Source organism: Seriola lalandi, unplaced genomic scaffold (genome assembly GCF_002814215.2).
Source record: "Seriola lalandi dorsalis isolate HSWRI2012SDOR001 ecotype SW California unplaced genomic scaffold, Sedor1 jcf7180002054326, whole genome shotgun sequence".
Taxonomy (NCBI): domain Eukaryota; kingdom Metazoa; phylum Chordata; class Actinopteri; order Carangiformes; family Carangidae; genus Seriola; species Seriola lalandi.
In genome coordinates, this window is record NW_019524879.1 from 294,889 (window position 1) to 311,872 (window position 16,984).

A 16,984-nucleotide genomic window follows, 5' to 3' on the forward strand; every position below is an offset into this window, starting at 1 on the left:
GCGTATTGAAGGGGGAAAAAAGAAAAACAAGAGAGAAAGACCATGAGATGAGTTTAAATTTGCTACCTGCTGTCTCACAATTTCACAGATAAAAGTTAAAAAAATGCAGTTTTGTAAGTAACATCTCTAGAATATCGATTTTACTCACAAAAACATTTTTGAATTACTCTGCTGTTCTACGGCACTTGCAACAAAAATCTGATGTCCATGTAGAAAATCAAAACAAATTAAATATATTTAAACCAAAACATTTTGTTTAGTCTCCATTTTCTCCTTTAGAATAACTAAGTATACTATATGGCCAAAAGTATACGGACATCCTTGTCCACATACTTTTGATCTGGGGCTGTTTTTAATGTTTAAGGCCCCTTAGTCCCAACTCTGGGAAATTGTAATCCTGCATCATACAGTGATATTTTGGACAATAGCGTGCTTCCAACTTCGTGGCAGCAATTTAGGGAAGATCCTTTCCTGTTTCAACATGACAATGCCTCCTGCGCACACAAGTGGCGTCCATAAAGAAACGCTTTCCCAGGTTTGGTGCAGAAGAATTCGACTGGCCGGCACAAAGCCATGACCTCAACCCAATCCGACACCTGAGCCAGGCCTTGTCGCACGGCATCAGTGCCAGACCTCGCTAAAGCTCTTGTGACTGAATGGGAGCAAATCTCTGCAGAACAGGTTCCAATATCGTGCGGAGAGCCTTCCCAGAAAAGCAGAGGCTGTTACGGCAACACATTAGCGCCCACGGATTTGGCATGACGTGTTTGCCAATCACGTGAATCAAGTGAAATGTTCATATGTCAACACAATTTTGGCCATTTAGTGTAAATTCACTTGGTTATCCACATATTGATAACTGCCCTAAAAATGAACTGAACACATGTGTAATGAGTGTGCAGAGGATTATACTCATCAGCAGGCGATAGACCCGACAGCTTCTCCATTTTTATAATGTCACAGAAAAGAACACTGTCAGAAAATAACACGTATTTTGGTTGTCATTTTCTTTTTTTTCTTCACTCCTTATTGTTTTTGTTGCCAATTCAGCTGAGTGGATTGGGAGGGAAATATTTTGCAGGCTGTTGCACTCTTAGAGAGACGGAGAGAGAGAGAGAAACCTGGACAGAATAGTAATACATCATGAGAGAGGGAGGAAGGAGAGGAGCGAGAGCCTCCTACTGCCAGACCCATACCTCAATGTCACTTCTTCAGCGTGTGTGTTGCGTTAAAAACGCCCCTTTTCCTCTTGTTGACAGCTTGGTGTGGCCATAATAAACATCAAAATGGAACAAAGTGCACATGATTGGAGAGTATAAAGCCCTACAGTAAATGTTTTAACACAGGCTCCTCTGCTGCGTTGACCTGACAGTGCAGGAGAGGTGAAAGTAATTGAGTTGCGGCGAGACGATAATGATAATGCTAATGAAATCAGTATTGTCTTACCCAGTGATGATGATCTCTGGGTAGCTTTGTGTGCCTTGACCCCAGTTTCCACCACTAATAGGCCATTCCTGGATAGACAGCAGACACACACACACACACATTGCATTAGAGAGAATGAGAGAGTACAGGAAGGAGTACAGCTTTGTCAATAAGTAGCGTGTCAATAGAAACATTGATTTTAGGGAAAAGATGGCGCGATAAAACTGTGAATGTGTGAGCGTGCATGGGAAAAAAGCAGGCAGGAAATCCTCTGTGTACGTCTTGCAATTATACAGTAGATTATACACCTCGATGAGTGTGTGTGTTGCCATCTGAAAGTGTGTTTGTGTGTGTGTGTGTGTGTGTGTGTGTGTGTGTGTGTGTGTTTGTGTGTTGGTGGGGGGGTTTTGGTTTTGAACACATTGAGACATACAAAGGTCACCAGGATGACTCATGGTGATCTTTATGTGAGAAAGCCCTCCTGCAGCTCAGCCAGGCCTTCGCTTAACAAAAAAAAGGAAAAGCAGCAGCCAGGCAGCCAGTTTGGGTCAGTACATGCTGACATTTCCGACAGAAAGCCAGAACAAGGTGACAGAGAAAAGAACATAGACATACATAATGGCTGAAAGAGCAGGGGGTCTGTCTTAGATGATACAGGGATAAGAGAGGAGAATGAGAGGAGAGAGGAGGTGTGCAGAAGGAGTGGTGGATCGTTAGGTAATATGACACTATTATATACTCCATTTGGCTTCATGGAAACATTGAGAAATATACTTTAGTACCACTAATACAAATTAATGTACTATGTGGAGTGACGTATTAAAGCGTCCTTTATCGTGTGAGCTTGTTGTTCTTGGTGTATGGCAGGATGGTTCGAGGGTGTAGTGTGCAACATTGAAATATTCTCATTTAGGATTTTAGCTCTTTTATGGCACTGCTACATACAACATGAAAGAAAATTTCAATGTTGGGTGTAATTGAAGGTGTGTGTGTGTTCAAAGAGTTCTTTTGTGAGTGAAGTAGTTGTAATTTGTTGCTTAAATAAGTACACTCCATGATGACACAGAGCAGTTAGCGATTTTTCTGTAGCAGCACAGTCTCACTTTTTTTAACAGGTCCGCAATTTCATGGCAATTTCCCATGAAGTTTCCCAGAAAGAACTACAGTGTGTAATTTGGTGCAAGGTGTAGAAACAAGACTGTGGGCTTTATTTTTCTGAAATAGAGCGCAGATGCAAACGCAAGCAAACTCTCCAAGCACGAACATAAATGGGTATGACCAGCAACTTGCGCAACCAGGCGCAGCTGGGTGCAGCGTAGATCACAGGCTGAATACATTATTAGAAGGAGGAATACAGAAGCAGGGGGTAGAGGGAGAAAGCCTGAGGTCTCTCAGAAAGAGGAGAAAACACCCCAAATATTATTATACATCGCCCCGAATACACTGTCAATGGTAGAATTCACAGGCAGCTGATGTATAATGGTGCAGCAGCTGCAGGAATATCAGCAGGGCTGGTTATAGTTACAGGCTTAATGATTTAAACTTTTAAACTTCTGCATGTTTGAAAACACTCATCTACCTGTTAGTATTTCAAAAAACGCACAAGGTAAGTTAATATAAAATCCCAGTTTCTCATTTAAAGATTTAAATATGTAATGAATATATCAGAGCTGTGCCAGCAGCATGTAAAGAGAGGCGTGAGTGTGCACTTATGCCACTGAGTTGGTTCCGAGCAGAGGGAAATACATGTGAACGCAGTGCACTGGAATTATGGAGGGTGTCTCCGCTCCTGAATGAACTATCAGTGCCCTCATTTTTATAATTTATTATCATGCACCTTTAGCCTTCACTGTCCAGCAGCAGCTCTGCGCCTATAACTCTGGGCCAGGTGTTATATTAACGGGTCAAGTTGGGTTTGGAATTGACTTATTAACTGCACAGCAGGTCAGTTAAACATGGGAATGTGTAAAACTTGTCTACAGGAACTATGGAGAATGATTTCTGAATGTTTCTATTTTGGCTTCCTCAGCAGTAATAAATATATAAATAAAAAAAGGTCATCAGTAAACAATAGGATGCAGTGTTACAGCATACAGTAGAGGTTTCCTATATAGTACATGTACCTTTTTACTGTAGCCCTGTCGTTTCTGCCGCGAGCCAACAGAGTAAAGTGCAGGTATGAGGTCCACAGGGCAGTCGGCAAAGTACTCGCAGCAGGTCACAGGAGACTCGTGGATAGTCAGAGGATAGGGGTTCTCGAATATGGGGTAACTGTGAACAAGAGAGCACAGACAGAGTCGTTCTTCATTAAATTATTCTGTCTTCAGGATCAGTGCATTAGTCTCATCCAGTCCCGCATGCAAACTAGAGAATAAGATTCCCGACAATAAGTTATACCGTGATGTAAAGTAGAGGCAATAAAGATAATATATAATAAAGATAACAAGCACTAATAGGTCAACTGTGATATGTGATTTAAAAGTCAGACTCACCCATTTTGTGCAAGGTCGATCACCACTAAATCCTTTTCCAGAAGGACCACCACAGCATAAGGTTCCTGAAAATCTGCACAGAGACAAGCCATTCATCAGGCCAGACTTTAAGTAGTTCTGTAATTTCTTGAGAGAGAACTCCCCTGGAACCTGCAAACCACAGGGGAGGAATTTCCCAGACTTTATATGGCAAATGTTATTATCATATCTGTGCCCTGAAGATGTGAGGGCAGGAATGCTTAACGCTTTAAATTTATTAATCTATGTGATTTATAACTGTGGGGGATATTGCTCTGGTTAAATATTTGTATGAATCTTATTCAGGAGTAGAATTTCATATGCCACCTTACGATGAGTCTCCCTGTAATAGATTTTAAACTCTTGTAATGAATGTAACGGCATCATCTACAGCGGCACAGCGGTGGAGCCAGGACAGATTTCACCATGCTGCTCAGTAAACTACATCATGTCTCCTGTCCTACTCCGGCATTATAAAAGCGTTAAGACTCACTCGCTTGTCTTGGAGGCGAATACTAATATATCGAATACTAATATATCCAGCTAACCAGAACATTTTTTAGTGAATGCATGCAAAGATTGCTCCACTTTCATAGATTCACACTGATCACATGCCCAGAGGAAAGTTGGCCAGAACTGTTTTCTGCTGACAGCCACTTAACTGGAGCAGCTGGGGGGTTAAACACATGGCTAAAGGGCACCTTGACAAAACTGATGGGAAAGGAAGGAAATACAAGATTGCCTTTCTAACCTCAAATCACCTGCTGCCCTCAAGCTTTGTCTGGGTCCACTGCAGTAATAAAGCACAGGACTTTGCATTATGTATAGACAGTTGCTACTGTTCCCCTTTTTTCTTTTGGATATTTGATCTGGAAATAGCCTCACACACCCTACCGTTCAGGAATATGTACTATTTGAGGTGTGTGGGTGTAAAATGGTGTTGGGAGAACAATCTGTTGTTCAGTGTGGCAGGTCCCAGACTGTCAGAGTACACCAAGGTTAAAACACTTTGACAACTGTTGTCGCCACACATCTCACTCTCTTGCTCCTTTCACCTCCTCGGCGCTGGCCTTACAAGTGATCCACATTCTGCTGTGAATCGTTATGCAACTTCACATCACTGTCGCCATGTCTGTCACTTTCAGGATTTGGGAGCAGGGAATAGCGACTATAATTATGGCCCCCTTCACTGCTAATTTAGCTAAAGAGCCAAAGAAATCACAAATCAGCTAATCAAAGGGTTTTTTTTTTCTATGATAAAGAGAAAGAAGGATGCTTAGGAGGGCAGGGGGGTGAATCAAAGTGTAAAGCTGATGGCTGGAAAACCAAAACAATGAGCTAAAAGACAGAAAAATTGCAATTTAAGTAATTAATTGATAATAGCAGCTTTAAGCTTTAAAAATACATAATAAAAGTAACTAACCTTTATTTCCAACAAGGTGGGAAAACAAGTGTTTTGTCTGAAAGCTAAGCTAAATTTAGTTTAAAAACACTTCAGTTTTAATAAGTCTTTGTCCGAGTATTGTACATCTCTACTACTTCTTCTGCCTGTACTAGCATGTGCTTTAATCAGATACTTTGTCTTTATGCCATTTGTTGTCACAATGGTGTGCACATTGCATCATCTTCAGCCACATCATCATGGATTACCAACCTCCTCTACACTGACACTAACACTGGTTTAAGCGTGTGCACACACACGCACACTTTCAGCCAGACATGTATTGTGTAATCCAAAGACCCAGTAATGTCCATTATCCAGATGAAATCAGCTGGTGGTGACATCAGGTTGCCAGTGATATAATGAAGTCACCATTGTTACATAACTCACTAATCCTTCCTGTAGCTGTATATGCACCAGATAACCCTGCACCACAGTTTACATACTGGATTACATACACACAGGGTCCCATACCATTCATCTCCACTCTGGATTGTTTTAGCTGTTGACGTGTCAATACAGGAAATAAGACAATAATTTAATTTAGATGGAAGGTGACTGTGTACAAAAAGATGAAATGAAAATGTAATATTCTGTGTGTTGGATAATGAAACTGAAATAGGATCCTTCCCCTTGGGAAATTTCATATTTATTACAGAAACACACAAACACAAGGGCAAGCAATCCAACATAATTAAAAAACAGAAAGGTGTGTGTGTGTGCATAAGTGTAATGCATTGCCAGAAAGGAGGATATGATGACAATCCCCATACAGACATGCACACACCAAACACACACTTACCATTAGGGTATGGTGTCTCACAGAGTGTGAGGAAATCTACTATAGGATAGTCCATCTCCAGCACAGCGGTACTCTTCCCATGCATTACCGTCAGACAAGGCCGCCGGCCCACCGTGTCGTAGGACAGACCACCAGACAGGATTATGAAGGGCTCCCTGGAACACACACACACACACACACACACACACACACACACACACACAAAAGCATAGGCATAAAAATTGACTGTTTTTTTTATATAGAGGGCTATTTAAGAAGATACATTAAACAGCAGGTAACCATCATGACATTATGGATTTGCCATTTGCCACCAATTACCAGAAAGAATTAGTTAATCTGACTACATATAAACTTGAAAAAAGAATACTTATTATTGCAGAAGATTTTTTTCTGTAGTGACTGTGAAGTGCACTCTGAGGTGTCCCGACACACAAAAATAATAACAGGGCTGAAGCTGAAGAAGCAGGTTAAGAGGAGTGGCGTTGCCTTCCTTCTGTACCAAAACACCTCCAAGTATATTATCGCTTACATAGGAAATAACAACCTAATGGCTAAGGCTAAAGAAAGCCTGTTGCTAAGAAATTGGTTGGTTCTGCTGGATTGACATAAGACTGAGTTGTGGGCAGTCCTTGTCTAAGGTACATGCACATTTGTAACTCACATTGCCGCTGCGACAGCTTTAAAACCCTGTAAATACCTTTGTTGTGTCTTTTGCAACAAGTGTGTATAATTAAGCACGATCTCACCCAAGCATATGTGCATATGTGTAAGTTTGTAAGTGTATGTCATTGTGTGTATATGAGAGAGAGAGAGGGAGAGAGTGAGGGACCCTACCCATTTCTAGTGGTTTTGTACTCCACTTTGAGAATGGGTTTACAAGGCTCTGGCTTCTTCCCGTCCTTGGGCTGTTTTCCTAAAATAGCACAGACAGAAGTTACTTCAGTTTGCCAGTTCACTCCCATTTCACCTCCTCTCTTTTCTTGTTTTTCCTGTCATCTCAACCCCCTCCCCCCCTTAAGCTGCACTTAAAACACAGCTCAAAAAGAGAAGCGAGACAATAATAAAGGCCTATACATCAGAGAGGAGAAAGAGGAATGCAGGGGCAGGGACATGCAAAGAAGGTGTGACGCTCATGGATGGTTTACAGAATCCATCTATTTAAACTTGACGGGAGGTCCATGTGAGGAAAATTTGCCCATCCATCTTACGTGTTCCTACCTACGCATATTTTTGTATCAGAATGCGCAATAAGTGGCTTAATATATCTGAACTATTACCGAAGCAGGCCAAACAGAGCAGGCAGGTTATAGAAGGCAGGTCTGTATAATAAAGACTTACTTTTAATAACTACATCTAAATAACAGATATCTAAAAAGACAATTAAAGGAAGACTTATAAGCCTTACTTAAACCTGTCAAAGGAATTTGCATAATTGCTCATTAAATACCAAACTAATTATGCATGCAGCAGTGGGAGCAACAACTAATTAAAAAGCCTGTGTGGTGAAATCCTTTCTGCAGTCCCCTACACATAAAACCAGCTTGAGAAACTGGTTAGAAGTTGTTGTTTTTTTTTTTTTTTTTCCTTTGTTCCTCTCTCTGACTTTCTTACTCTCTTTGTCCATTTGTCGCTCTCACACACTCTGTCTATTTCTTCCAGGTCCCTTCATCTGGGGGAACAGTCAATGTGCTCTGTGGGATGAGTAGTTGTGTGTGGGGTGGGGCGCAGAGGAGTATGGATTAAAATACATCTTCAAAAGAGCAGACTTGCTGCTTTCTGCAGGAAATAAACAGAGCACCAGCACTAATGTATGTGCGTGCAGACACAAAGTAAAGCAAACAGAGGCAGGGCATAATTGAACTGACAATAATCCTCTGACTGAAATGAGAAAACGATGAGGGAGGCGTGAGGAGGAAGACTTTTGAGGGAGGGCTACAAAGAAAAGTGGTTCATGTTACTGACAGAGGTAGCTGAACGCACTGGTAACGTGTATTGTAAAACTTGTATTGTGTCATAAGTGGTATATAAGAAATCAGACTTTTTGGACTTGATATGAAAATGGATGCACCTATCAATCATTTTATTTGGACCAGTGGTTTCCAACTTTTTTTCTTCACACCCCTCAATACAAAGCAATGTCCAATAGCAACCCCTCATCACAAGTTGCAATTTTCTTGTCTCAGACTGTTTCACTTGAACACGTTTTAGATGTTTATGGAGGATAACCCCCCCACACACACACACACACACAACCCCCCCCCCCCCAAAAAAAAAAAAAAAAAAAAAGAAACAACAGAAAAGCAGGAAATGAATGACTTGGGGAGTGCTTTCAGACACAGCCCCTGTGTATGTATATGTGTGTTTGTGTGTGTGTGTGTGTGTTTGTGTCTCCACCTCCTTACCGTGTGGGGTGATTGTCTGTATCGGCTTGCCCTGGCCTCTGACGTTCCATATGGTCAGAGTTCCATCTGAGTGACTGCAAATGAACTGCTTGCCCTCGTGATGCCAGGCAACTGAGTGGATCGCCTAGGAAACGACAGGCAGGAAGCAAGAGGGTAGGGTGGGGTGGGTTGGGGTGGGGGTCAGTGGTCCAGCAGGATCAAACATCATGTGCCACCATCTCCCATACGCTAAGAGGTTGTAGCATTGCCACAGCCATACACTACCTAATGTTCATATGTGGGTTAAACACCAGTGACTCTGGATTATATACTCTTGAACAGATGGTGAAAGTGAGAAAAAGGCTCTGGCCCCTGACTTCCGATGTAGCATAAGTGCATATGTTAGAAGAAGCTTTTATATAAACTATTAGCTGAGTGTGAAATAAGAGGAAGGGTAAATTAGCATGGTTATAAATTCAAAATTCCTATTTCATAAAGATACCTATTCTCTCAAAGAAAACACTTTGTCTTCAAAATACAGTATAAATGGAACACAGTTGATCCGGTGCCATTTGGAGCCATGGATTTGAGATGCTAATTATGATTTAAGGCGATATAAAAGTATTTAGTTAGTCTGTGTTGAGAACTCAAAAAGAAGAGAAGAAGCAGAAAGGGGAAAATAGATTATCACAAATGAAAGTTTGAGGTTTGCAGTTCCTCAGCAATGTGCATTTAAGATGTAAGCACAAGATTAAATAAAAATAATCACAACTCTAATATCGACAGTTTTTAATGGAAAATCCACAAACGCTAACAGGGCTTTGAGTTAAGTCCTCGAAAACAAGACAAAGGCGCAGGTGAAAAAAAATGAACAACCTAATGGAGAAACTTATTCAGAGACAAGCAAACAGATAAAGAGAAAAATAAGGAAAGACAGGCAAGAGTTGGAGAGACGGTGCCCCCTCTGTCCTCTCATCTTCCGCATCATCTGAACAGTCTTGTTGCTGTTGTTAGCCCGGCTCATGATTTATCTACTGACAAGCAATCACTGAAAACACAAACACATCATGACCAAAGTATGCACCAGGAAAGGGCAACCTCGGTTATTGATGCCCTTTTCATAGCTCATAATTAAACCCAGCAAATGTTTTGACATTAAGTAAATATGACGACGTGCACCAAATTTGTGTGGAGCTCACAACCGCTTCCGAAGCAGTCTTTTACAAGGCTTGAGACATAATATTCTTTCTTTCAGAGACAATGACAATGGCTAGAATTTGGTATAGCTTATTTTGAAAAATGTTCTCCCTGTATATGCTTGTTTTGACAGTCGTTCTCATTGACTGCTTCTTTTCCACCTTGCACTGTTCAATATTATGCAATTCTGGCTAAAGCTCCATTCATTACTGACAGTTTAACTTGCCACTGGTTTTCCTTGTCACCTTGTCTCCCAAATGCTGCTCCTTGTCTCACATCTGAAATGAATGATGACCCCGCCGTCGATGCCGATGTGAACACATGGTCAGGTTAAGTCACTCTATTCCAATTGTAGTTTCTATTTATTTCGGTGTACATTATATATCAATTTTGCCTTCAGTGCTTCATTAGTCATGACTGGTTCTGTGTGTCGGGGAACCAGCGTCGGCTCGTGCTCATGCGACACCAGTGATTTGCTCACCACAACACATCTAATTTTCCCTGTCCCATGTTTATACGTCGTGGAGGGTAATGAACCCCATGTTTTGCTTGCTGGTAAGTTATGTCATCCTTTATATAGGCCACATCTTAAACTAACAAAGATGAAACTAATAAAGTGATACTGGAGTTTGTATCCAAATAAGAACCAATCAGAGGTTTCCTGGGGTGCATGTTTTTGGATGCACATGTTTGAGAAATTTCAAAGGTTTCCTTATCCTGGTTATCTCAAATATAGAATTTCCTCCAGGTCACCGTGAGCTCGATGAGTCAGAGCTATGGTCACGTGATATCATGCTCCATAGACAAACTGACTCAAGGTATCTCATTATGCAGGTAATGACTCATTCCCTCTCACGACCTCAAAGAGTTTCCCGATTACCTATTCACAATCATTTGTTTTCTTGGAAAAATGCACAATGAGTAATGGCTTAGGCGCCTTATTTAAGCTGGTGGCAGGTGTGTGTCCTTATAGGCAAAAGCAGCAGGGACTGTGGGATGCAGGGGCCTACAAGGAAAGGTAGTTTGTCAATGATTTGTTGCCAGAAGTGATTCACCAGTCTGCAGTGGCAGGTGGTGCTGATGTAGTTCCCGCAGGCGTCATGAATGCATTGTGAACAAATTTCCGTTTCTGTAAAAAAATTTTTAGCATCCCACATTCTGGAACTGAAGTGATTTATCCCTGACTGTGTAAGCTGTACTTATAATTAGACATACTTGGGGATCTGGGTCCACCGTTGGCATTGGGAGTGTTTGATCTTGCAGGTTTGTTCCAATTCTATTTATACATAGATAGACATTTCAATAAAGAACAGAAGTTTGGATTGAAGAGGAGGGTCTAAGATGTTTTTCTCTGCGTTGACTGTAGCCTAGATGAAGAATTTGATCTGTAGATCAAGAAATTGCTAAATACTAACCGTTATCACACTTTTGTGAGAATTTCCATTCAGACATGGCTTGACGGGGACAGACTGAGCACTAGAAATCTATCAGTGAATTGTTCACTGTGACAGTCCCAAGAGGGAACAATGCACTGTGCTTAATTGGAAAATAAGTAGGATAATTGAAACACATGGTACTCATCATATCAAACAATACCAATTAAAAAGACTAATTTCATGATTTATTATAGGTCAGTTTTCACAGATTGGTCTTTGGGGGATGAGAGAATTCAGTCAACATTTATTAGAATCTCACATACACACACACACACACACGGTCACGGCGAAGATGAAACGCACACAAATGGAGATTGGTGAAGGAAAACAGACGTACACTTAAACATGCATATCACAGCCCTAATTAAAATAGCTTCTGCCAGCATTGTGTCACACTGGGGCACAAAGACAGCTTAGCCCTGAAGTGCCTCACACACATCCACACACACACACACACACACACACACACACACACACACACACACACACACACACACACACACGGGCTCCCACAGCAATGGTAACTCAGCTCCAGTAGACAAACATTCAACCGAAAAAGGCTTAATCTAAAAAACAAGCATTGGAGGGCAAGTATGTCAACAGTGATTTCCATAGAGAAATCCTTTTTTTGTTTTAGAACATGAAATCCATTCTGTTTCTGTTTTTATGTTACGGTTATTATATAAGCCCTGAAAGAAGCAAAGCAAATGTGAACTTCAATTGACCAGTCAAGACATTATTATTATATATATTATATACTATATTATTCTATATTAAAAAAGATTATCCAAAATCATCAGTTATGATAGGAGCAGGAAATGTAATGTTGAGAACATCCGTATGTTTGCATGCTAACGTTAGCATTTGGTCTGAAGCATGGGTGTACTGTAGTTACAGCCTCACAGAGTTGCTAGCATGATGACGGGACTTTTTTTTTTTTAATTCGTTGTAGCTAGGCCAAAAAGTAAAGGTGGTAATAAATTATGATTCTACCTTTGGAGACCATTAATGCCTGTAGGAAAATTGATGGGAAGCCAATATTTTATCCTGGACCACAGTGTTAGACCAAAAGAGTGATTAACATGGTTAGAAATATGATCTCCAGCTAACAAAATAAACATCTCGATATATTTGTTTCTGCAAGGAATTATGTTTTATTAAATTAACAAATAATTTGAATGCAAGAATTGTGTGTGGGATTTTTTTTTTTTCTCTAGCAGGAGCGAGTATTATGAAGAGTAACATCAAGCCCTTCCTGATGGATAGAGCCCCACAGAGACTGACCATCATATAAAGAGTGATATTCTATCCACTAATGGATATTGCGGCAGACTTGACACCATGATCCATCAGCTATGAATAGTTAAGTTATATGTCTGTATTCTCAACAGGTCTTAGAGGCAAAGAAAATACTTCAAATGGGAGGGATTTATGGCACAAGGACATATCAAATAGAATCAACTGAGCTGTCCATCAAAAAGAATATGTTCTTGTAACGTATTGTCCAGTATGGATATCACTCATTTTGAACTAAATTCAATAAGTGCTACTGATTAGTTTAGGACAACTTGTTTTAAATCTGACTGAACCTGCATCCAGCATTCGAAATGCCATCAGGTTGTTCATTATTAAAGTTTGGTTTTAACATTTGCCGATAACACAAATTCCTCCATAGCCAAAAATCTGTTTGAATGAATTGCTTGGAAAGGAAGTTATTAATGAGCAGTGGCTGTGGGAATTACTTTGCACTTTTTTATTGTGTTAATGGTGGCCTTCAGTGATAGCTTGGAGAGTTGAGGCTTGCTCCTGGACAAATAAAAGCAAACATTTCACCCCACAGTTTTTGTGTTTTGGTGCATATTTTTACACACCATGTTGTGAGTTGCATTTGTGCTTACTTACATGTGTGTATGACATGTTTGACATGAAGGTATCCAGTTTCTGAAATTAGATCCTTTTTGGGTACAAACTGCTGAATAAATTGAGTTTGAGTTTGGTACTTTGATACAAAAAAAAAAATCATCCATGATTTACTTTTCAAGAAATTCCTTCAAACAGATACAAAACACTAAGTGAGCAATGGCCACCAGGAGATAAACAGGAGGGAAGCAGGGACTCCGGCCATTCGTCAGAGCCAGACTCAGACCAAGGTGTTGAGTCAGACGGAGCAGAGTGGAGCAGGGTCAGGGTGACGGATGCTCTCTGGTTAGCACTCACTGGAAACCCATACTGCCGATCCACAGCTAATAATAGACAATCCACTGAAAGACACAGAGTGGAAGTCGTGCTCTCTCAGCTCTTTGAGATCTTGTACAAACACAAGTTTTATCTTCTGTGCTGTATGTCTGCGCTCCGCCAGAAAACTTTGTTGTTGTCTGGAGGCCAGGTTAAGTTCCCCCAATTTGCTGACACTTCTGCAGTCTAACAGCTGCTTTCATTTGGGTCAAAACAATTTCATTACTTCCCTTAGGTGCACTCTACTTGCTGATGTTCTGTGAGAAAGTTTGCAAAAATTGTTATGAATGCGCCAAGAACACAGGAGCCAGCAGACCATTTGTGTCTATCCTTTGAAATCATAGACTGCCTTTCACTTATTTAAACATCCAGAAACTTCCATCAAAACTAAACTACGCTTTAAGACATGCTCATTCCAAAGTCTGAATCCATCACTCCATGGTCTGCTGCCTTACTCTGCTGCTGAAAAGAAGAGGAAGAAAACCTTTCTTGTTCATTTCAGTCGACAACTTTGATACTTGGCGGCGAGCTCCTAGGCAAATAGTGTTTGAATGAAAGCACACAGCAGGGAAAAGGGTGCACAGCGGGAAGACTATAGCTCACAATGGATTTGATAGCTGTGAAAAGTTATTTCACCAAGCAGCATTGTTTGCTGAGGTTTAACAGAGATGGAGTTTGCACACATTCATGATGTCAGTGAATGACTCCAAATGATTCTGATTGTACCAACTAATCCATGCGTTGCAAATAACTCATAATTATGATAAATATATGTTGAATGGCACAAATGAGCTTAGGAAAGCAAAACATCTATATCTTCACATCAAATTAGACCCATGTTTCCATAGCAACCATAATGATGTTGGACATTTCAGCCTTCACTGTCTCTGTCATCATTCCAAATAAGACTATAAAGTTCAACACAACACTTGAAATATGCTTTTACACTACTGACATTCCGTGACATACTGTATAAATATTTTGATATATATAGAGAGAGATACAGAAAAACCTTATAATACCATAATGGGCTGATGTTGAGTTTATGGGACAAAAACTGTAAGGATTGGTAAGGAACCAGAAATCCTGGATTTTACTATGCTTAGGTGAGCAGACTATATGATGATAAACACAAACATATCATCAGTCCATCAATCAACAGAGGCCAGTATATAAGAATATAAGAGCCATTTCAGTTGTAAACAGACAAATGTAGTGCCTACATTTTGTCTATAACTCCCACCCTTTCCCCCACAAAGCCACTGGTGTGTTCATCTCCCACGGCACTCTCTCTTCAGTCAATTTAATTAGTGTTGGCTACACCACTGTCCACAGCAGTACTATTAAAAAAGTCATGGAGCAACCATAACCACATTTCACTAGTGATGCAGCACGGCAGAACACAAGAATTGTCTCCAGTGCCCTTGAAGGCTGGTCTGGGGCCAAATTAAACTTTAAAGATATCTGACTCTGAGATTTTAACCAGGGGAATAACCCCAAGACATTCTGAAAGAGATGACAGGGCGGTTGTTTGCTGCAGGCTGCTTTGCTTTGTCAGTGTAAACCATAGTGAGCGAAAGGAGAAGCAGTAGCCCACCCCATCCCTACTAAATTCCCACCCACTCAACCCCCAGTCTCTGGAGAGGTGTAACTGTAGGGGTTTGGAGAGAAGAGATGAGCTCCCTTGGGAGATTCAATACTAGAGACTGTAATGCCCCAGGAGCAGCGGGAGGATATTAGCTTATCTGAGGGGAGAGAGGGAGACAGAGCAAAGGCAGAGAGACAGGAAGAGAGAGAGAGAGAGAGGGAGAGAGAGAGGGAGAGAGAGAGTTTCTTGCGTACTGAACATACAAAACACTCTAATTTTTGTGTCTATGTCGTCCTCGGTGACTCTTGTTATCTCAGCTTGCTTGCAGCACCACAGCGCTGCCGATGAGGTGAGCACCAGCGTGAGTGTTACAACTATCATAATTGTCTTAAACAGGTGGTTTGGCTTTGTGTCTAAGCACTATGGACATCACTGTATGACCGTGTACATGATGACTGTGTGCACGTGTGTGTGCGTGTGTGTGTGTTTGAGTGAGTGAGTGTTCACATTGGTACCCAAAGCCATTCAGTTGGCTTAAGCCTCCATGACAAGTTTATGAATGAGATCTCCTATTCATAGTCATATTCAGTTTCCACTAAGACTCTAAACCATGGGTTATGAAAGGTCAGGCTGTGCTTAGACAGAGCAGAAACACATGCATTAGCTGTATTTGGGCTTTTCCGAATATCCAATTCCAAAACCACCAAGAAACCACAGTCCGTCACACATTTGATCACATTCATTATGGATCACAAAACAATCCAAATACAGCAACTAGATGTGGAACTAAGACATTGAGGGCAACAAATAACAGACAGCTTGGACAGTGATGTATGTGGATTGTGATGTTAACTGTAATGGATGTAGGTAATGTATTATGAGAGGAAATACAGATTTTTTTTATCAATATACCACAGTCAAGCTAAATTACCATGACACACTCTAGGTTTGACACATGCCAGATCCAGAGGGAATGGAAGCAGCTCTGACACTGTGTCTATGTTTTATTGTTGTGTCTTCATTATTTATAGATATAGATACACACACACACACACACACACACACACACACACACACACACACACACACTCACACACTATTGCCTCTGGGGAAGCCAATAAAACCACATGACTCAGTGCTTTAAGGAGGTGGACCTTTTACAAAATGAAGTTGCCCTTTTTACAACCATAATATGCAAGTAAAATCACCGTGCAACCTTGCAACTTCACTCAAGAGACATGAACACATGGCACTGTACTGTATAAATCATAACATTGTTTAAAAAAAATGCGTTTCACAAACTGTTCTTTGTAACTGACACTACTGCGAAAAAACGTGTTCTTTAGTTACTAAAGCGCCAACAAAAGACACTGATTTTAAGGTTTCATTTTGCAAAGTGACTCCCATATTTCATAATTCCAACTTTCTAAAGGAGTAGCTAATGTTGAGGAATTATTTTGATGAGCTTCTTCATTCTTCTCGTTGCTGGATAGCTCAGATTCAGTCGGCAGGTTTGCTTAAAACTGGCTGTAAAAAAAAAACCCCAAAAAACTCTTCTCTGGCAAACCAAAACATCGGCTTTATCTTCATTAAACAACACATTAGAGCTGCTATAGAGACCACCCTGTCACCCTCTTCCCTACAGGAAGTAGAAAGTCCTATTCTTTCTCAGTCAGCACTCTCTTTTTGTACCATCATCACTTTTAAAAACACAGACGAGAGAGGAGACTCACTCCCAAAGAGGTGTCTGTATGTACAGTATGTGTGATCTACATAAACATGCTCAACTCACAAGCCTCGTCAGCTGTAGTAAACTATCTCAAACTCCAGGTTTGTTCTAGGAATAAACTCTCTAACATGCACACACATGCACAACTGCATTCACATCAGCTCATGAATATGTGATTTAATCCCCAGTTCCTGTATTAAAAGATACTCTGTAGATCAGAAGTGTGTGTGTGTGTGTGTG

General features: G+C 40.8%; 1 protein-coding gene across 2 annotated transcripts in view; it reads right to left on the bottom strand.

The window, feature by feature from the left end:
• stxbp5a (syntaxin binding protein 5a (tomosyn)) overlaps nucleotides 1-16,984 on the bottom strand; it is an 88,809-nt gene that overhangs the window by 17,653 nt on the left and 54,172 nt on the right. For both annotated transcript variants that reach the window (XM_087174187.1, XM_087174188.1), the window contains exons 8-13: nucleotides 8,581-8,704; nucleotides 7,013-7,091; nucleotides 6,179-6,333; nucleotides 3,918-3,990; nucleotides 3,549-3,696; nucleotides 1,447-1,514 (exon numbers count right to left, since the gene is read on the bottom strand). In XM_087174187.1, the coding sequence (XP_087030313.1) occupies nucleotides 1,447-1,514; nucleotides 3,549-3,696; nucleotides 3,918-3,990; nucleotides 6,179-6,333; nucleotides 7,013-7,091; nucleotides 8,581-8,704 (647 nt within the window). The remainder of the gene's footprint in view (nucleotides 1-1,446; nucleotides 1,515-3,548; nucleotides 3,697-3,917; nucleotides 3,991-6,178; nucleotides 6,334-7,012; nucleotides 7,092-8,580; nucleotides 8,705-16,984) is intronic.